The following is a 22,420-nucleotide window of genomic DNA, read 5'->3' on the forward strand; positions in this document are numbered from 1 at the left end:
ATCTATCATGTCACCTCTTTCCAAATGCGGTGCTATGACATCCTTAATAATTGATTCCATCAATTTACCCACTACTGATGTCAGGCTAACCAGTCTATAATTCCATTTTCTCTCCCTCCTTTTTTAAAAAGTGGGGTTACATTGGCTAGCCTCCACTCCATAGGAACTGATCCAGAGTCTATGGAATATTGGAAAATGACTGTCAATGCATCTGCTATTTCCAAGGCCACCTCCTTAAGTACTCTGGGATGCAGACCATCAGGCGTTTGCAGTCCATTTTAATGTTCCCTGCAAGCTTCCTCTCGTACTCTATTTTCTCTGTCCTAATCAAACCCTTTGTCCTCCTTTTACTGAGTTCTATATTTCTCCCAGTTCCTGGGTTCGCTGCTATTTCTGGCCAATTTGTATGCCACTTCCTTGGCTTTAATACTATCCCTGATTTCCCTTGATAGCCACAGTTGAGCCACCTTCCCTTTTTTATTTTTACGCCAGACAGGAATGTACAATTGTTGTTCTCCATCGATGCAGTCTCTAAATGTCTGCCATTGCCCATCCACTGTCAACCCCTTAAGTATCATTCGCCAATCTATCCTAGCCAGTTCACGCCTCATACCTTCAAAGTTACCCTTCTTTAAGTTCTGGACCATGGTCTCTGAATTAACTGTTTCATTCTCCATCCTAATGTAGAATTCCACCATATTATGGTCAGTCTTCCCCAAGGTGCTTTGCACAACAAGATTGCTAATTAATCCTCTCTCATTACACAACACCCAGTCTAAGATGGCCTCCCCCTAGTTGGTTCCTCGACGTATTGGTCTAGAAAACCATCCCTTATGCACTCCAGGAAATCCTCCTCCACCGTATTGTTTCCAGTTTGGTTATCCCAATCTATATGCACATTAAAGTCACCCATGATAACTGCTGCACCTTTATTGCATGCACCCATAATTTCCTGTTTGATGCCCTCCCCAACATCACTACTACTGTTTGGAGGTCTGTACACAACTCCCACTGGCATTTTCTGCCCCTTGGATTTCCGTAGCTCCACCCATACCAATTCCACATCATCCAAGCTAATGTCTTTCCGTACAATTGCATTAATTTCCTCTTTAACCAGCAACGCCACCCCGCCTCCTTTTCCTTTCTGTCTATCCTTCCTAAATGTTGAATACCCCTGGATGTTGAGTTCCCAGCCTTGGTCACCCTGGAGCCATGTCTCCGTGATGCCAACCACATCGTATCCATTAACTGCTATCTACACAGTTAATTCGTCCACCTTATTCCGAATACTCCTCTCACAATATGAATACCAGATGAGAACTTTTTGGGGCTTGGCTGTGATGGCAATCTGGTGGAACAGTCCACCAATACTACATACCCGAATGTTATTATTCATGGCTGGACAATGCATCCTATGATCTAAATCAAACTGCCGTTGAGGCATTACGTTTGTCGATCTGTTCAACATGAAAAATGCTGATCTCAAACAATTTGAGGATTTTTTTACAAGAATTTAGATCGTACCTTATTGTATTGTGGGTGAAGGATTATTAGGCATCTGTTTTATTTTTCAGGGAATTTAAAATGGAAGATGGAAAAGCAGTCATTCCACTGGGTTTAAGTGTACAAGGAGATATCCTCATTGTGATCTTTCATGCCAGATCAACACTTGGAGGAAGACTGCAGGCAAAGGTACAGAAAAAATAAACGATTGTTCTTGATTCAGTTATTCTGGTAGTGGTGAATTAATATATTTGTTATCTCTGCAAACTGATTTAACTTGATAAGAGGATCTGGGTACACTTTCTAATGCTGATGCACTGGGAAGAAAAGATGGACATGTAGGAATTGCTTTAGAAACATAGAAATTTACAGCGCAGAAAGGAGGTCATTTCGGCCCATCGTGTCCGCGCCAGCCAACAAAGCGCCGTACGGCCCTTGGTCAGCAGCCTATATATAAACCTATGAACAATGACGGAAAAGCAAAGAGCACCCAGCCCAACCAGTCCACCTCACACAACTGTGACATCCCTTATACTGAAACATTCTACACTCCACCCCAACCGGAGCCATGTGATCTCCTGGGAGAGGCAAAAACCCAAGCCAATTTAGGGAGAAAAAATCTGGGAAAATTCCTCTCCGACCCATCCAGGCGATCAAAACTAGTCCAGGAGATCACCGTGGCCATATTCTATTCCCTGCAGTACTTACCATTATATCTGCTCGGTCCAACAAAAGGTCATCCAGTCTAATCCCAATTACCAGCTCTAGTTCTGTAACCCTGCAGGTTATGGCACTTTAGGTGCCCATCCAACCATCTCATAAAAGTGGTGAGGGTTTCTGCATCCGCCACTCTTCCAGGCAGCGAGTTCCAGATCCCCACAACCCTCTGCGTAAAGAAGCCCCCCCCCCTCTCAAGTCCCCTCTAAATCTTCCACCAACCACCTTAAAACTATGCCCCCTCATAATAGACCTCTCCACCAATGGAAATAGGCCTTTACTAATCACTATGTCCAGGCCCCTCAATATTTTGTACACCTCAATGAAGTCTCCTCTCAACCTCCTCTGTTCCAATGAGAACAAACCCATCCTATCCAATCTGTCCTCATAACTAAGATTCTCTTTAGTGGATATATTTTTCCATAGGGTCTTGGTTTCCTGTAAGATGTGTTGGAGGTACAGCATTTCATAACCAGCCACTTTCATAAATGTTAATAGATTTTCTAAATACCATGATGATTGAGGTAATGAATTAAAAAATGCTGCTTGTCTGAATTTGAATGATTGCAAGAGATGTGCAAATATTGACTGACCATTTTGCTTTAGATGACTTCAATGAAGATGTTCCAGATTCAGTTCCACACTGGATTTGTGCCCAGGAATGCTACCTTGGTCAAATTTGCAAAGTAAGTTCTTTTAAATTTATTATTTTGTAAGTAAACATAAATTTAATGTGTGTGTAACTGCTGTATTCACTCTTCCACATAAGAACATAAGAAATAGGAACAGGAGTAGGCCATGCGACCTCTCAAGCCTGCTCCGCCATTCAATAAGATCATGGCTGATCTGATCATGGACTCGGCTCCACTTCCCCGCCCGCTTCCCATATCCCCTTATCATTTAAAAAACTGTCTATTTCTGTCTTAAATTTATTCAATGTTCCAGCTTCCACAGCTCTCTGAGACAGTGAATTCCACAGATTTATAACCCTCTAAGAGAAGAAATTCCTCCTCATCTCTGTTTTAAATGGGCGGCCCCTTATTCTAAGCTCATGCCCTCTAGTTCTAGTATCTCCCATCAGTGGACACATCCTCTCTGCATCCACCTTGTCAAGCCCCCTCATAATCTTACACGTTTCGATAAGATCACCTCTCATTCTTCTGAACTCCAATAAGTAGAGGCCCAATCCACTCACCCTTTCCTCATAAGTCAACCCCCTCATCCCCTGAATCAACCAAGTGAACCTTCTCCGAACTGCCTCCAAAGCAAGTATATCCTTTTGTAAATATGGAAACCAAAACTGCACGCAGTATTCCAGATGTGGCCTCACCAATACCTTGTATAGCTGTAGCAAGACTTCCCTGCTTTTATACTCCATCCCCTTTTCAATAAAGGCCAAGTTACCATTGGCCTTCTTGATCACTTGTTGTATCTGCATACTATCCTTTTGTGTTTCATGCACAAGTACCCCAGGTCCCACTGTACTGCACCACTTTGCAATCTTTCTCCATTTAAATAATAACTTGCTCTTTGATTTTTTTTTCTGCCAAAGATGTGATGAATTTTTATTTTAAGTTTTTTTCCCTCTGTTGGATCATTTAGAGACAGTCCAATTGAAATATTTTATTTTTCTCCCTCAGCATTGCATTTGCATGCTAGATTATTTTGACTAGTGCAATCTGTTCTTAATCAATATTGGTTTTAAAATGTCAAAAAAGAATACATTTTTGTATTTTTGTTGTTGCTGCTACTCGGGGAAATGTCCTATTGATGTTTATGCTCAGATGCTAAACATCTCAAAATTGGTTTAGAATTCAATCCAGACATCTCAGTGATCCATTACTCTTTAAGATAGTAGTCAAACATCCGAACATTATGGATTAGAGACACTTGTCTGCTGTATATATTTTACAAACTTGAAAGTAAACAGTTTCATTTTACTGTAATTCAGTATACGTAAGAGTATATGCAGTCGGAGGTTCATGGGATTGTATGTCCCAGTATCATGGAAACCGATCCTAACAAAGCTTAAATGGAAGGTTTGGTTTAATTGTAAACTGATTCTGATGAAATGGTGATTGTGTTGTAGGTATGATCTTGATGCATGTGACATCCAGGAGAAATATCCAGATCTCTTCCAGGTATCTCTGGAAGTAGAGGTGGCGCCTAGAGACAACGCCGGCAGTAATATGCCACCGTGGGAAAACTTTATGACAAAGGGACTCAATCCCAAGATTCTCTTCTCTAGCCGTGAAGAACAGCAAGAGATGCTGTCTAAATTTGGTATGTTTTAGAGATCCAAACCAGTATATGCAGCTCAAAGAAAAGAATTTATATAACTGCTTATGTAAGAGCAAAGAATATGGAGCAAGAATGAGGAGTGGGAGGATTATAGAAAGCAACCAAAAAAATTATAATGAGGCTGAAAAATCGAGTGTGAAAATGCTTTGCAGATGGTATCAAAGGTACAAACAAAGGTACATTATGAAAGAGCGATAAATGAGGAGATGGGCTTACTAAAAACAGCTGACGACAGTAAAGGATACCAAAAGTACTAAATATTTTGTTTCGGTCTTTACAGCAGAGAAGTAGGACACAGTGCCACAAGTACAGGTGATTAGTGAGAGAGAAACTTACTGGGATTATATAAAACAGAAAATGTGAAATGTTTAAATTAATTGTATTAAAGTTGGATAAACATCCAGGCCCCAGACTGTTTCTTCCCAAGGGTATTAAAAGAAATAGGTGAGAAAATCGGAAATGCAATAGTTATAATCTTCGATAGCTCACTTCTATCTTCTTCGGAGGCAGACGAGAAGACCCAATAGCATTATGAGACTAATTGCAAACCAACGCACTGGTTTATTTTACATGGAATGTATGATTGAATAGAACACAGGATATTCCAATAAAATCCATCTATTTCTTTTTGCTCCTCGTACCATGACAAATAACAAAATATGCAACCTTGCCCTATTATAAGCCAAAGTCACTTCAAAGGTTTTCAGTCCCTACAGTAACTGCCATTAGAATTTTATTTTTCAGGCTTAGCTTGTTGCCTCCCTCACTACTGGAGGGAAAGCAAGACCTCTCTGGCTGACTCAGACTACCTGGACTGATTTCTCCAGAGAGTGATTGAATGATGAAAGCTGACCCCTTCCTCAGCTCTCTGTGTGGAGGATTGGCTTGCTGAGCTGCCAAAGTTTCAAGAAAAACCCTTTCCCTTGGTGTGGGGAGCTCATGGCACCTCCAATGCCTGTCAGCTGGATATATTGGATGAAAACCCATTCTATTCCCATGATGCGAGCTCAAAGGCTTCCCACTGCCTTAAAATGAATGTGTATATCAAAGTAAACTGTTTTAAAGGCTATCTCTTTTCCCCTTGGGATAGCACATGGACATTCCCAACCAACCAATATAGTGTCAACAGATTTTTTACCATCAGCTAATACTGGATCTTTGGGAATTTAATTGGACGCGTTTATTTGTACTGTAAAAATTGCCGCCCCTTGGAGGATAAGCCACACCCTGAATTTTCTCTGTAACTGGAATCACCCAGCCCAAGTTCTCACTGACTTCGCAAATTATAACTCGGTTCACTTTGACTTCCAGAAGCCACAGAGGATAGATCTCCCCAGAAGCCACCAAGTGCCAGATGAAGTCCCTTACTCCAGCGCAAGTGCGTCCCTCCCCCCAGCCGAAGTCCCTTGCCCTCCCACCCCCTCCCCTCCCTTCCACCCCCTCCCTCCCCTCCCTCCCACCCCCTCCCTCCCCTCCCTCCCACCCCCTCCCTCCCCTCCCTCCCACCCCCTCCCCTCCCTCCCACCCCCTCCCTCCCCTCCCTCCCACCCCCCCCACCCCCTCCCTTCCCCTCCCCCCCACCCCCTCCCCTCCCCCCCACCCCCTCCCCTCCCCTTCCCCCCACCCCCTCCCCTTCCCCTCCCCTCCCCCTCCCCCTCCCCTCCCCTCCCCTCCCCTCCCCTCCCCTCCCCTCCCTCCCCCCTAGAGCAAGTGCTGCCTTCCCCAGCTGAAGTCCTTTACCCCAGTACAAGTGCATCCCTTCCCCAGCCTAAGTCCCTTACCAAAGCGCATAGATGGGGCATTGTGTGTGGATTGTTAACAGGTTTATTGGGCATGAAGTGTCAGTGTTGTGACTTCTGGAATTCATCCAGCAGGGAGCTCGGCTGCCTCTCTCCCTGCCCGCCCGCCTGCCTCGCTGCCTTCCCCCTGCCCACCCGCCTGCCTCTCTGCCCGCCTGCCTGCTTTTCTGCCCACCCGCCTGCCTCTCTCTCCACCCGCCCGCCTGCCTCTCTGCCCGCCCTGAGGATCAATAGCGCATGCGGTTTGGGGCCGCACTTCCGGTTCCGGCACTTCCGGTTCGGGCGGGGACTCGACCGGGTGGGAGGATCCGGGATGGAGACTCGACAGAAAAAGCAGAGTACAAATAGTCACTTTGAGTTTGATTAGCCCTTTGCAACCTGAACTTAACTTTGTATCAGCAACGTAAAATAAACTAAACTAAAAATTCCCCCTAAATCAAATCAATAAAAATCCCATTATGTTACAAAAGGAGTATATGAAAGTATGCAGTTGAAACTAAGATAGAAATTTGGAGGAAGAGAGCAGAAGAATGCAATAGAACATGGATTAAGCGAGCAGGTAGAGCCATGGCAGATGCAGTTCAAAGTTAAGTATGATGTAATGCATGTTGGATGCAAGAGTGACAGATGGAACTACGATCTAAATCAGGAAGCTCTGTAGACACTTTGACATAAAGGTTTCAAATTAGTCATATTCATAAAGGAACTGACTGCCTCAGTGTAAACAGTTTCAGAAGCTGTAGTCTCAGAGCTGCCAACATTAGGGAGATGATAAGAGTGACATTTGTGCTCCGTAATAGTGACACATATTGTAATTCTGTGTATACATAGGGAGCAGTGACATACTGTACATCTGAATAGCGTACATTTTAAACCACAGTGAGTGATTCCCTCGTAGTGAGTGACCTTTAGCAGGTCTGGGGACATACACAAATCTTTGACGGTGGCAGGACAAGTTGATGAGAGGCTGGGTTTAAAAAAAAAATACAGGCTTTATAAATTGAGGCATAAAGTACAAAAGCTAGAAAGTTATGCTGAACCTTTATAAATTATCAGCTGGAGTATTGTGTCCAATTCTGGCCACTACACTTTAGGAAAGATATCAGGCTTTGGAGATGGTGCAGAGATTGACTAAAATGGTACCAGGGATGAGGGAATTCAGTTTTATGGAGAGACTAGCGAAGCTGGGATTGTTCTCCTTGGAGCAGAGAAAGTGAAGAGATTTAATAGAGGTGTTCAAAATTATGCAGGATTTTGATAAAGTAAATAAGGAAGAAACTGTTTCTAATGGCAAGAGGGTCGATAACCAGATGACACAGATTTATGATAATTGGCAAAAGAACTGGGGGGAGATGAAGAGAAATTGTTTTACACAGCAAGTTATGTCTCGGAGTGGGTGCAGGACATTCTAAAAAGGGAGGGAGAACAGCCAGTTGTCGTGGTGTACGTTGGTACCAACGACATAGGTAAAAAAAGGGATGAGGTCCTACGAAATGAATTTAAGGAGCTAGGAGCTAAATTAAAAAGTAGGACCTCAAAAGTAGTAATCTCGGGATTGCTACCAGTGCCACGTGCTAGTCAGAGTAGGAATCGCAGGATAGCTCAGATGAATACGTGGCTTGAGCAATGGTGCAGCAGGGAGGGATTCAAATTCCTGGGGCATTGGAACCGGTTCTGGGGGAGGTGGGACCAGTACAATCCGGACGGTCTGCACCTGGGCAGAATCGGAACCAATGTCCTCGGGGGAGTGTTTGCTAGTGCTGTTGGGGAGGAGTTAAACTAATATGGCAGGGGGATGGGAACCAATGCAGGGAGATAGAGGGAAACAAAAGACAGAAAGGAGATGAGGAAAAGTGGAGGGCAGAGAAACCCAAGGCTAAGAACAAAAAGGGCCATTGTACAGCAAAATTCTAAAAGGACAGAGGGTGTTAAAAAAAAAAACAAGCCTGAAGGCTTTGTGTCTTAATGCAAGGAGTATCCGCAATAAGGTGGATGAATTAACTGTGCAAATAGATGTTAACAAATATGATGTGATTGGGATTATGGAGACGTGGCTCCAGGATGATCAGGGCTGGGAACTCAACATCCAGGGGTATTCAACATTCAGGAAGGATAGAATAAAAGGAAAAGGAGGTGGGGTAGCATTGCTGGTTAAGGAGGAGATTAAGGCAATAGTTAGGAAGGACATTAGCTTGGATGATGTGGAATCTATATGGGTAGAGCTGCAGAACACCAAAGGGCAAAAAACGTTAGTGGGAGTTGTGTACAGACCTCCAAACAGTAGTAGTGATGTTGGGGAGGGCATCAACCATGAAATTAGGGGTGCGTGCAATAAAGGTGCAGCAGTTATAATGGGTGACTTTAATATGCACATAGATTGGGCTAACCAAACTGGAAGCAATACGGTGGAGGAGGATTCCCTGGAGTGCATAAGGGATGGTTTTTTAGACCAATATGTCGAGGAACCAACTAGAGGGGAGGCCATCTTAGACTGGGTGTTATGTAATGAGAGAGGATTAATTAGCAATCTCGTTGTGCGAGGCCCTTTGGGGAAGAGTGACCATAATATGGTGGAATTCTGCATTGGGATGGAGAATAAAACAGTTAATTCAGAGACCATGGTCCAGAACTTAAAGAAGGCTAACTTTGAAGGTATGAGGCGTGAATTAGCTGGGATGGATTGGCGAATGATACTTAAGGGGTTGACTGTGGATGGGCAATGGCAGACATTTAGAGACCGCATGGATGAACTACAACAATTGTACATTCCTGTCTGGCATAAAAATAAAAAAGGGAAGGTGGCTCAACCGTGGCTATCAAGGGAAATCAGGGATAGTATTAAAGCCAAGGAAGTGGCATACAAATTGGCCAGAAATAGCAGCGAACCTGGGGACTGGGAGAAATTTAGAACTCAGCAGAGGAGGACAAAGGGTTTGATTAGGGCAGGGAAAATGGAGTATGAGAAGAAGCTTGCAGGGAACATTAAGACGGATTGCAAAAGTTTCTATAGATATGTAAAGAGAAAAAGGTTAGTAAAGACAAACGTAGGTCCCCTGCAGTCAGAATCAGGGGAAGTCATAACGGGGAACAAAGAAATGGCAGACCAATTGAACAAGTACTTTGGTTCGGTATTCACGAAGGAGGACACGAACAATCTTCCGGTTATAAAAGGGATCGGGGGGTCTAGTAAGGAGGAGGAACTGAGGGAAATCCTTATTAGCCGGGAAATTGTGTTGGGGAAATTGATGGGATTGAAGGCCGATAAATCCCCAGGGCCTGATGGACTGCATCCCAGAGTACTTAAAGAGGTGGCCTTGGAAATAGTGGATGCGTTGACAGTCATTTTCCAACATTCCATTGACTCTGGATCAGTTCCATTCGAGTGGAGGGTAGCCAATGTAACCCCACTTTTTAAAAAAAAGGAGGGAGAGAGAAAACAGGGAATTATAGACCGGTCAGCCTGACATCGGTAGTGGGTAAAATGATGGAATCAATTATTAAGGATGTCATAGCAGTGCATTTGGAAAGAGGTGACATGATAGGTCCAAGTCAGCATGGATTTGTGAAAGGGAAATCATGCTTGACAAATCTTCTGGAATTTTTTGAGGATGTTTCCAGTAGAGTGGACAAGGGAGAACCAGTTGATGTGGTATATTTGGACTTTCAGAAGGCATTCGACAAGGTCCCACACAAGAGATTGATGTGCAAAGTTAGAGCACATGGGATTGGGGGTAGTGTACTGACATGGATTGAGAACTGGTTGTCAGACAGGAAGCAAAGAGTAGGAGTAAATGGGTACTTTTCAGAATGGCAGGCAGTGACTAGTGGGGTACCGCAAGGTTCTGTGCTGGGGCCCCAGCTGTTTACACTGTACATTAATGATTTAGATGAGGGGATTAAATGTAGTATCTCCAAATTTGCGGATGACACTAAGTTGGGTGGCAGTGTGAGCTGCGAGGAGGATGCTGTGAGGCTGTAGAGCGACTTGGATAGGTTAGGTGAGTGGGCAAATGCATGGCAGATGAAGTATAATGTGGATAAATGTGAGGTTATCCACTTTGGTGGTAAAAACAGAGAGACAGACTATTATCTGAATGGTGACAGATTAGGAAAAGGGGAGGTGCAAAGAGACCTGGGTGTCATGGTACATCAGTCATTGAAGGTTGGCATGCAGGTGCAGCAGGCGGTTAAGAAAGCAAATGGCATGTTGGCCTTCATAGCAAGGGGATTTGAGTACAGGGGCAGGGAGGTGTTGCTACAGTTGTACAGGGCATTGGTGAGGCCACACCTGGAGTATTGTGTACAGTTTTGGTCTCCTAACCTGAGGAAGGACATTCTTGCTATTGAGGGAGTGCAGCGAAGGTTCACCAGACTGATTCCCGGGATGGCGGGACTGACCTATCAAGAAAGACTGGATCAACTGGGCTTGTATTCACTGGAGTTCAGAAGAATGAGAGGGGACCTCATAGAAACATTTAAAATTCTGACGGGGTTAGACAGGTTAGATGCAGGAAGAATGTTCCCAATGTTGGGGAAGTCCAGAACCAGAGGTCACAGTCGAAGGATAAGGGGTAAGCCATTTAGGACTGAGATGCGGAGGAACTTCTTCACCCAGAGAGTGGTGAACCTGTGGAATTCTCTACCACAGAAAGTTGTTGAGGCCAATTCACTAAATATATTCAAAAAGGAGTTAGATGAGGTCCTTACTACTAGGGGGATCAAGGGGTATGGCGAGAAAGCAGGAATGGGGTACTGAAGTTGAATGTTCAGCCATGAACTCATTGAATGGCGGTGCAGGCTAGAAGGGCCGAATGGCCTACTCCTGCACCTATTTTCTATGTTTCTATGTTTCTATGTTTCTATGATCTGGAATGCATTACCTGAAAAGGTGGTGGAAACAGATTCAGTGGTAATTTTCAAAAGAGAATTGCATATATACTTGAAAAGGAAGAATTTGCAGGGCTATTAGGAAAGAGCAAGAAAGTGGAACGAATTGAATAGCTGTTTCATAGAGCTGGCAGAGGCACGATGGGCCGAATGGCCTCATTCTGTGTTGTGTAATTCTATGGTGGCTGGAGAAGAATTTTTTTTTTCCTGAGAGTTGAGCTGTGTGTACCAGCTCAAAGAATTAATTCTTCCCTGTTATCTGGTCCCTCACTCACTCATGCCAGCACTTTAGAAAGCATCAGAATCTTCTGTTAATATATAATTTATACTTCCAGTGATCAGTTATTCTACCACTCCCTGTTGTCCTACTCCTCCTATATCTATAGACATATTTGATGTAAGCATGACTTCTAGACAGTGAAATATGGATCAACAATTTATGTGTAAGAAACTATTTGAGCAGAGTGTGAAAAGTTTTGCTCCCCCTCTGTTCCAGGCACTGTTTCTGCAGCTTGCATGTACAAGTGTATTACGCTTATTAGTAACCCAGAGTCACTTAACTGTTGAATGAGATTTTGTTAATCTTTGTATTATACAGGTGAGAATATGTTTGTGCTTCCTCAGTGGAGGCATCTGGTTTGGTTTGGTTTTTGAATGTTACTGTGCTGCCACTCTCATGCCACAGTAATGGTGAAGTGTGACAACAATTTTGTTATTCGTAGAAATTATGCCTAATATTTAAAAAAAACCCGTTGACTTCGAGGAAAAATAAACTTGAGAAAGTTCCGAGATTTATCAATGTTTTTTTCACCATGTAAAGGAAAACCTGAATTGCCCAGACAACCAGGGTCAACAGCACAGTATGATGCAGAGACCCCTAAATCAGACCACGCTTCGGCGAATACAAGTGAAGATGAGGCATCGCATCAAAACAGTGACACCTCCAACAGTTTTTTCGAGACACTAAATTGGGAAGGTGAGTGTTGCCTGATCTAGACAAATCGCTAAGATTTCAGCTAGTGCAGTATATGGAGGTTTCATTTTATTAATAATTCCTTGATTATTGAACTAATTATTTCACTGTTGAAAATTAAGCAGGCACTTTTCTAAGTGATATTATTAAGGATGTAGAATGTCTGAAATTATTCCGTGTTAAGCACCATCGACTAATTTGAATTTGTGGACTGCTTAAATTTAATTCGGGGAGGTTAATATTTACTTCTCATAACTTGGGTCTGCCAGCAGCATAGCGTCCTCTTTACTTTTAGCTTGCTTATTTTTTTTGTTTTTGTTTCAAGCTATAGTGTAACTACGTTTCCAGAAACATTTTTTTCATCATTGCATTCTGCTTTGAAACCATTTCATGGAGGAGATCCTGCTGGAAAGCGCTTGTGTTTGATCACCAGTTGAAGATAGATTTAGCTGTGATGGCCCTCATGGTCAAATGGCTCACCGATTCACTGACCAAACTGACATGAAATATAGCGAGTTGGTGAGATAGCAGAGAGCTAATGCCCCTGAAACTATAACTTGGTATAAGTTACCATCTAAAGACAATGAAGAAAGATATTGGAGTGGAAAAAAATAAATTTGCATGTAGTGATTTTAATGGCTTGTGTGAATCTAGTTAGTTTAGACCTGACGCTTTGTTTGTTCATCAGAAGGAAAAGAGGACTCCACAGCCCCTGAAGGACAGTCTCCAGATGAAGGTCATGCAGGCTTGGTGAATGAAAGCGGGCCATCAGATGATGAGCTTGCTGATTTTTCCAGTGAGCGTAGCACGGTGAAGGTTGATGAGCCAGAACGCCCAACTCAGCCAGAACAAGCGGACACTGTGAACTTTTTCTTTGAAGCAGATTTTGAAGGACCAGCAGAGAAAGCCACAGAATCTCCTACCGAGGACAATGTGGATTTACTTGGACTGAATAGTGATGTCCAGTCTGACATTGCTCCTCCTGCAGCCGAATTGAAGAGTTCATCTAGCAATGCTGATCTGCTGAACGATTTGTTTGCTGGAGGTCCACCAGAAATACAGCAGGAACTCTCAGCTGACCTTATTGGGGGAGGGGATGATTTCTTCTTCAGTGTGGCACCTTCACCGCCAGTGGAACCAGTTCCTGTACCTCCTACAGTACATACTTCAGCGGGTAGGTATTCCTACTCGATGGCTATCACTCACGACTACTGGATAACTAGAACTGTCAATATAGGATGCGTTTTTGTTAAATTGGAAAGTTGTGATTGTTCTAGAGATTAAACAGAAAAGGTGCCTTTGTGTCTGAAGGTGTAGTGATTGAGAAAAATATTTCCAATGTATCACCTTCTGTTCGTATGAGCTGTAGATGTATCCATGGTCACTGTTTCATTAGTTGTTAGTTGGAGCTGGATTTCAAAGTGATCTGTTCCGCTTCCACCCCAATTCCAAACTGGAATCCTTTGGTTCCAGGTCGCACTCTATCTGCTAGTGCAACAAATTGCCCATAAACTCACTCCACCAAGGCATGTAGGCTGGATTGTCGAGCAGCCCTGGGGTTTGAACACATAACCTGGTTCAGAATAGAGTATAAAAACATAGAAAATAGGTGCAGGAGTAGGCCATTCGGTCCTTCGAGCCTGCATCACCATTCAATAAGATCATGGCTGATCATTCACTTCAGTACCCCTTTCCTGCTTTCTCTCCATACCCCTTGATCCCTTTAGCCGTAAGGGCCATATCTAACTCCCTCTTGAATATATCTAGAGAATCCCACAGGTTCACAATTCTCTGAGTGAAGACGTTTCTCCTCATCTCGGTCCTAAATGGCTTACCCCTTATCCTTAGACTGTGACCCCTTGTTCTGGACTTCCCCAACATCGGGAACAGTCTTCATGCATCTAACCTGTCCAGTCCCGTCAGAATTTTATGTGTTTCTATGAGAGCCCCTCTCATTCTTCTAAACTCCAGTGAATACAGGCCCAGTCGATCCAGTCTCTCCTCATATGTCAGTCCTGCCATCCCGGGAAATAGTCTGGTGAACCTTCGGTGCACTCCCTCAATAGCAAGAACGTCCTTCCTCAGATTAGGAGACCAAAACTGAACACAATATTCCAAGTGAGGCCTCACTAAGGCCCTGTACAACTGCTGTTTAGACTTCTCTGCTCCTATACCCAAATCCCCTAGCTATGAAGGCCAACATGCCATTTGCCGCCTTCACCGCCTGCTGTACCTGCATGCCAACTTTCAATGATGATGTACCCAGGTCTCGTTGCACCTCCCCTTTTCCTAATCTGCTGCCATTCAGATAATATTCTGCCTTCATGTTTTTGTCCCCAAAGTGATAACCTCACATTTATCCATATTATACTGCATCTGCCATGCATTTGCCCACTCAGCTAACCTGTCCAAGTCACCCTGCAGTCTCTTAGCATCCTCCTCGCAGCTCACACCGCCACCCAGCTTAGTGTCATCTGCAAACTTGGAGATATTACATTCAGTTCCTTCATCTAAATCATTGATGTATGTTGTAAATAGCTGGGGTCCCAGCACTGAACCCTGCGGCACCCCACTGGTCACTCACTGCCTGCCATTCTGAAAAGGACCCGTTTATTCCGACTCTCTACTTCCTGTCTGCGAACCAGTTCTCTATCCACGTCAATACATTACCCCCAATACCATGTGCTTTAATTTTGCACAACAAAATTGAATTTGCCAGACTGCCTCTGTAAGCTTCATGTTTGCTTTGGAAAGTGTGTTATAAAGAAAACAGGGGGCTCCAATCTGAGAACGGCAACATTGTGAAACAGTGAGAGACCGCACACTGCGTAACAAATAGAAGCTCTGATATTTTGTCTAAATCGTTAAGTATTGTTCAGTACAGTAAACTACTGTCTCCCAAATCATATATTTTTATTAGAGGGGCCTGCCAATCATCAGTCCCGTCATGACATGATCATTAAAAAAACAACTTTAATCTGTAATAAATTGCTGTATTTCTTTCTATATGGCATAATGTGTTATGGGGCTGTAATGCATTTAATGCTTGAGCTGACAATGTGTCTGAGCATCGCTATTGTGGTTTGCAACATCATTTGAGTCCCTACTGCCTTTTAACAGTACAGATACCTGGCTCTTTATTTATTTAAAGGGAGCAAATTAAGGTTTAGCATCTTGATTTTAATTTATTTCTGATGATTATAGTTCTTTTCAAGTATATTACACTAACGTATGCCAGTTTAATTTTTATGGGGCGAGAGGAACTTTTTAACTGCCATGTGCATAGTTGTAATTTTTCTCGTGGCCCTGGTTGCTATCAGTGAGTAGGGTATTAGCACCTTTTCACACTCGGCTGTTACTCTGAAACATTAGGCATGCTGAATGATCTTAATAGATAAGTTTGTAAATACGCCAAACTGATTGACAACTTGACTCACGCTAAAGTAAAGTTTCTCCTCAGTCAGCTACTCACTTTTCGGTAGAACTTAAGATTTATGTAAGTCAATAATGTGTACTGTGCATTTTACATTGATCGTTGACTGATAACAGACATTGTGATAAAATGGCTTTATTTGCCTGTTAACTTTTCTTCTCAGCAGACTCCTTTGATCCGTTTGGTGCAGCATCTTCAACAGGCGAGCCTGATCAAAGTGAGCCAGATTTATTTGGACAGTTTTTCAGTCCGAATGTTCCTGCTTTTTCATCCACAAATGGTATCCCTCATCCATCCTCAAGCTCAGATTTCTTCAGTATAGGTATGGTTGTCTCAATAATGCTTAATTCTTCCTCCATTGTTTGTCTTCTACTTAGGTTGTTCAATAGAGGGACTGTGCCCACACATCGTACCTGCTTGTCTGCCTTCTCTCCAAACTTCAAATCTTGTATTAGTTCTGAATTTCTTGCCTGCCCCTGTTTAATATTAAAGAGCATTTTTCTTTCCACTAGGGAAACAACGATGAAAGATTTTGTAAAATCAAAATACTCATTGCTCTAAAGAAAATTTGCACAAAATATTTGTATATAACATGCGTTCACTTGAAGAATATTTAACACAGTTTCAACCTTTTTCTGAGTAGCAAAGAAAGTGTTCTTTAAATTCCACATTTTGCAGGGTTTAGAGTACACTGTGGATCTGTTCCTACATTGATTGCAAATTAAAGAGATCAATATTGTCAAATGTATGTTTGCTTGAACCAGGACATAAATTTGTTTTTAGCTGTGTATGGTTAGTACAAATGTAATTAACTGTCTTGATAGTCTCTCTCTGCCGGAAGGGATAAACAGGCAGAGAGGGGCAGAGCTTCCTCTGAGGCGGACCTCATGCTGGCTTTGGCCTAACGCTTCCGCCAGCTCGGGAGACGACCAAAGAGAAGAGACTGCTGCCGCAGGCTGCAGGGATCCGGGATCACCGTTCTGCCTCAACCTCCGCACCTCTGTCCATTCCTCTACTCATTGGAGTTTTGAAGACTGAGAGGGGATCTTATTGAAACGTATAAGATTCTGAGGGGGCTTGACAGGGTAAATGCAGAGAGGATGCTTCCCCTCGTGGGGGAATCTAGAACTAGGGGACATAGTTTCAGAATAAGGGGGCGCCCATTTAAAACGGAAATGAGGAAGAATTTCTTCTGAGGGTCGTGAATCTTTGGAATTCTCTACCCCAGAGAGCTGTGGAGGCTGGGTCATTGAATATATTTAAGGTGGAGATAGACAGATTTTTGAACGATAAGGGAGTCAAGGGTTATGGGGACCGGGCAGGGAAATGGAGTTGAGGCCATAATCTTATTAAATGGCGGAGCAGGTTCGAGGGGCCAGATGGCCTACTCCTACTCCTATTTCTTATGATAGAAAATACTCATCAGGGGCTAGTTTAAAAATAAAAATTGTTTTAAACAGACAGACATTCCAATTGTATTGCCACCAATAACAGAACAGATTAAACGTCCTCTAGGAATCTAGGAATAAAAGTAGGCCATTTAGTTCCTCGATTCTATTCTACTATTCAGTTAGTTCATGGCTGATATGTACCTCAACCCATTTACCCATCTTTGATCCATGTCCCTTGATACCCTTACCTAACACAAATCCCTTGTGTGAAGACGTGCTTACTGATTTCACTCCTGAATGGCCTGGCTCTAATTTTAAGATTATGTCCATAATGGATTCCCCCATCAGAGGAAACAGATTCTCTGTATCAACCTACCAAATCCTTTGATCATTTTAAACACTTCACTTAGACCACCCCTCGGTCTTCTATATTCAAGGGAATACAAGCCGAGTTCATGCAACCTGTCCTCATAATTTAACCCTTTAACCTGGTATCATCTCTAACTTCAATTCCTTCACTTAGTGCACAGTATGATGATGAGTACTGTACCCAATTAGGGTAAGGTTTCTGAATTGCTGCATGTATTTAAATACTATCATTCTTGTCACAATCCATTTGGATTCCCATTCAATAAATGTTTCTTGTACTATTCCATCTTTTATTTCGCTCATAGTTTACTGCTCTTCAAAGTATTTGGTTGCTTGCCCAAAGTTGCATTCAGAAAAATCCGTAGAACTTCAAACAGGCATTCACTGTATTTCTGAAGGGCTTCATATCGTGTTTTTTTTTTGTTGCTTTCCCTTGACATTTTGCAAAAGCATATTTTAAAACAAGTAAACAAGTAAAAATGCATAGTTTATATGTAATATAGTGCAGTGGAGCATTAAAATTCACAGTTCTAAAATTGGCCTTTGTAGAGAGGCCATGCTGAAATTCACTGAATATTCGATTGTTGTTTAGGGTGTAAATTATCATCGTGCTTTTTAATATCCTGAGTATTTTAACGATTCTGGGAAAATGTTTGAATTAGCACAAAGTCACAAATTATGATTTCTTCCAGGGAATGCACCATCCGAGTCATCAAAAGTAACATCTTCTGCGAGTCAACCAGACCTGATGAGTGGCTGGGATGCATGGGCCTCCAGCAGCAGTACAATTCCACAACAGAATAACAAGGCTGTGTTTGGAGCTACAGCACAAAGTAATACATGCTCATTTTAAAATATGGTTTCAGTAAAACTGTTGCTTCTTGGCTGCATATGGTCATACTTTTATATATATTTATATATTAGGTGCAACGTCCAGAATCCAGAACTCCAAAAACCATAATTGTCTGAAAACCGGACATTTTGCGCATAGCTGATGGAGTCGTCCGAAATTATTGTTCGAAAACCGGACATTTTGAGGCAAAACCCAAAATCCGGCACAGATTCAGTCGAGGATTCCAGGTTTCAAACAAGAAAATAAAGTCTGAAATCCAGAATCCTCGACCGAATCTGTCCTGGATTTTGGGTTTTGCCAGATTTTACACCTCGCCGCTCAAAACTGGCATGGATTCAGTCGAGGATTCCGGATTTCAGACTAATGATTTTCTTGTCTGAATTCCGGAAAAAACCCCAAACCAAAACGGACTCGGTCCTGAGGATTCCGGATTTCGGACATTGTACCTGTATATAAAAACACAAGCTGAGATGTGATGATAGTGTTTTGAAAATGCATGACTTGAATTGGAACTTCATTTGTCAGCCTCGGAATTAGATTTTGAGACCTAGATTGAGTAAAATAATCTGCTCAAACCTGCAGATCTTGTAACTGACTGAGCTATTCAGCCACATTGAGGTTAAATACACACCACCAGCTTTCTGGTTATAATAGAAAGAAAATCAAGCACTTGCATTTATATCGTGTCTTTCATGACCTCAGAACGACTTAAAGCACTTTACAGCCAAACAAGTACTTTTGAAGTGTAGTCACTGTTGTAATGTAGGAAATGCGGCAGCCATTTGGACACAGCGAGGTCCCACAAACATCAATGAAATAAATGACCAGACCATCTGTTTTTGGTGATATTGGCTGAAGGATAAATGTTAGCTCGGACACCAGGAGAATCCCCTGCTCTTCTTCGAATAGTGTCATTGGATCTTTTATGTCCACCTGAGAGGGCAGATGGGTCCTCGGTTTAATGTCTCATCAGAAAGACGGACATAAATATGTGGCCAAATTGCCCTAGAAGAAGAGCTAGAAAAGGAACCTGCCTCTCCTGATTGTGGAATAAACCCTGGAATATTGGTAGCAACAACAAACTTTACCAATATGTGCACAAGTGTATTGACTTTTCGCTCTGTGATTTGTAGATCTACATATACATCTGTGTACCTATTTATATGCCACAGGGAAACAAGTACCATTCATAGAATACCAAAGCAGTGAACACTTTTTAAAATAAAGCATTTTTGCTGATATGAATTTGCAGTAATGTTATATTGGCCATTATGTGCCATGTTAATTTTGACTATACAAATATATAGTTTATTGAAGATCTGTTCTATGTTTTGGCCCGTGGGATAATGTAATATAAATTGTACAATTATTGTTGCCCTTGTGTGATGCATTGTTGCTGTCCTGTTAATAACTTGTGCTGGGTCATTTCTAATGTAGATTCAACTTTTACTTCAACCTCTGGTTCTGCCTCCGGTCCTCCTTCAGGTGTATCATTTAGTCAGTCAAAGTCTCAGAGCTTCGATCCGTTTGCTGACATCGGTAACCTTGGTTCCAGTTTACCAGGTAATGTTATAAAGCCATTAATAAAGAACCTGCATTTCATCTTGGATCCAGTTACTAAAATAATCCTTGTTTCCTTTGGGGCCTTGCATTTATTCATTCATAGTTGGCATGTTACGAGTGACATAAAGCAAGTACCTTACAATGAAACTGGTATTGGTGAGATTGATCTGTTTATAGGATGATCACAGATTCTATTCCTCCTTGTTCAGATGTAGCTTGAGTTTTGATGATGCTCTAAACGAGGGTGTCCAAACTACAGCCCATGGGCCCCATGACTCTTGTGACTCATGGAACCTGTAAGTGTGGCCCTGGCAACTGCGTGCATTTGTGCTTGTATTTCTATATTATTTACACACACACAAACTGCAGCACAGAAACGGGCCCTTCGGCGCAACTGCTTTATGCTGGTGTTGATACTCCACTCAGACTCCTCCCACTCTAATTACCCTTTGCCACCTTGCACAGTATCCCTCTATTCCCTTCTCCCTCGCGTTTGCATGAGCAGTCCCCTTAAAGGTGTCAATGCTGTCTGCTTCAACCATCTCATGTGGCAGCGAGTTTCACATTCTTACCACTCTCTGTATAAAGAAATGATTAAACTATTATATGTTTGAATTTTGTGGAGCTAGAGCGGTTCTTAACTCTTGTTGCTTCACTGTTGGAAAAGTCTGAAATCAGAACCATTAAGATCCATTACCTTAAGCTTGAAATATATGCAGATTGTTGAGAATATTGAATTAACCTTTATTCGGAGACTTCCACATCCATAGTATGCTCCAAAGTGACCCACAAAGACAAAAAGATTGGACACTCCCATTCTAAACTTGGTACACTGTTTGAGTTTCTCTGTAATGTCTTCTCGGACATGTTTACTGTATTAATTGTAACGTCTGTATTTTATTGAGCTACTATCTTCCATTGCTGTTACGGCAATTGAATTTTGTCATGCAACACCACATCATTATTTTACAAAATGATTATGATGAACCAGGGTTATAATAAGTGGAAGACTCGGTTTCAGCAACAAATTGTATTTATATAGCACCTTTACGCAGTAAAACATCTCAAGGCATGTCACAGGAGCATTATCAGACAAAAATTAAGACCGAGCCAAAGAGGGAGACATTGGGTCAGATGACCAAAAGCTTGATCAAAGAGGTAGATTTTAAGGAAGCTCCTAAAGAAGGAAAGAGAGGTGGAGAGGCGGATAGGGAGGAAATTCCATCGCTCGGGCCTAGACGGCTGAATGTATGGCAGCCATTATTGGGGCTAAAGAAGACCCGGATGCCCAAGAGGCCAGAGTTGGAGGAACACAGAGTTCTTGGAGGATTGTAGTGCTGGAGCAGATTACAGAGATAGGAAAGGGAGAGGCCACAGAGGGATTTGAACACTAGGATGAGAATGATAAATTCGATGCATTGGTGGACCGGGAGCTAATGTAGGTCACCGAGCACATGGGGTGATGGGTGAAAGGGACTTGATGTGAGTTAGGATGCAGCAGAGTGTTGGATGAAACTAAGTATATGGAGGGATTGTACAGTTTGACAAGGTGTATTACTTACCACTTATATAGTTACATAGTTGTGTAGTACTAACAGCACGGAAAAAGGCCATTCGGCCCAACCGGTCCAAAGCAATGTTTATGCTCCACATGCGCCTCCTCCCACCCTTCCTTATCTAACCCCATCACTATAACCTTCTATTCCTTTCTCACGTGTTTATCTGTCTTCCACTTAAATGCATCTATGCTATTTGCCTCCACTGCTCCTTGTGGTAGCAAATTCCACATTCTAACCTCTATCTGGGTAAAGAAGTTTCTCCTGAATTCCCTATTGAATTTATTAATGACTATCTTATATTTATGACGCTAGTCCTGGTTTCACCTGCAGGTGAAAACATATTCTCTATGTCTGCCCTATCAAACCCTTTCATAATCGAAAAGACCTCTATTAGGTCACCCCTCAGTCTTCTCTTTCTAGAGAAAAGTGCCCCACCCTGTTCAATCTTTCCTTATGGGTATATCCTCTCAGTTCTGGTAAATGTTTTTGTTACCTCTCCAGTGCCTCTAAATTCTTTTTATAATATGTTCACAGTACTCCAAGTGTGGTCTAACCAAGGAGCTATACAAATTTAATTTAATTTCTCTGCTTTTCAATTCTATCCCTCTAGAAATGAACCCCAGCGCTTGGTTTGCTTTTTTTAATGGCCTAAAGTGATTGGTGTATCTGTACTCCTAGATCCCTCTGTTTCTCTATCCCATTTAAACACTTATTTTCCAAGAGTATGTGACATTTTTATTCTTCCTTCCAAAATGTCTCACCTCACACTTGTCTATATTTGCGAATTACACACCCATTCTGCAAGTTTATTCATGTCTTCCTGTATTTTGTTGCTGTCCTCCCCAATATTGACCACAGTTTAGTGTCATCCACAAATTTTGAAATTGTACTCCCGAGTCCAAATCGTTTATGTAAATGGCATTGATTCTTGTGGAAAACCACTTGCCACTTATTATGACAGAAAATACAAATGTTTGGAATGCTGCGTAATCTGTTGTATTTCACGTGAGGAGAAAACCTGAATACTTCACTGGTGAAGTAACACAAACTGAATAGTTGTTTTATCTTCATA

General features: G+C 42.4%; 1 protein-coding gene across 4 annotated transcripts in view; it reads left to right on the top strand.

The window, feature by feature from the left end:
* gak (cyclin G associated kinase) overlaps positions 1–22,420 on the top strand; it is a 136,423-nt gene that overhangs the window by 102,190 nt on the left and 11,813 nt on the right. For 3 of the 4 annotated variants that reach the window (XM_070886283.1, XM_070886296.1, XM_070886302.1), the window contains 8 exons: positions 1,575–1,692; positions 2,827–2,906; positions 4,310–4,503; positions 12,028–12,183; positions 12,869–13,354; positions 15,777–15,935; positions 18,066–18,206; positions 19,664–19,789. In XM_070886283.1, the coding sequence (XP_070742384.1) occupies positions 1,575–1,692; positions 2,827–2,906; positions 4,310–4,503; positions 12,028–12,183; positions 12,869–13,354; positions 15,777–15,935; positions 18,066–18,206; positions 19,664–19,789 (1,460 nt within the window). The remainder of the gene's footprint in view (positions 1–1,574; positions 1,693–2,826; positions 2,907–4,309; positions 4,504–12,027; positions 12,184–12,868; positions 13,355–15,776; positions 15,936–18,065; positions 18,207–19,663; positions 19,790–22,420) is intronic. The other variant, XM_070886291.1, reaches the window with a different exon arrangement.

The sequence above is a fragment of the Pristiophorus japonicus genome, chromosome 1 (genome assembly GCF_044704955.1).
Source record: "Pristiophorus japonicus isolate sPriJap1 chromosome 1, sPriJap1.hap1, whole genome shotgun sequence".
Lineage (NCBI taxonomy): Eukaryota > Metazoa > Chordata > Chondrichthyes > Pristiophoridae > Pristiophorus > Pristiophorus japonicus.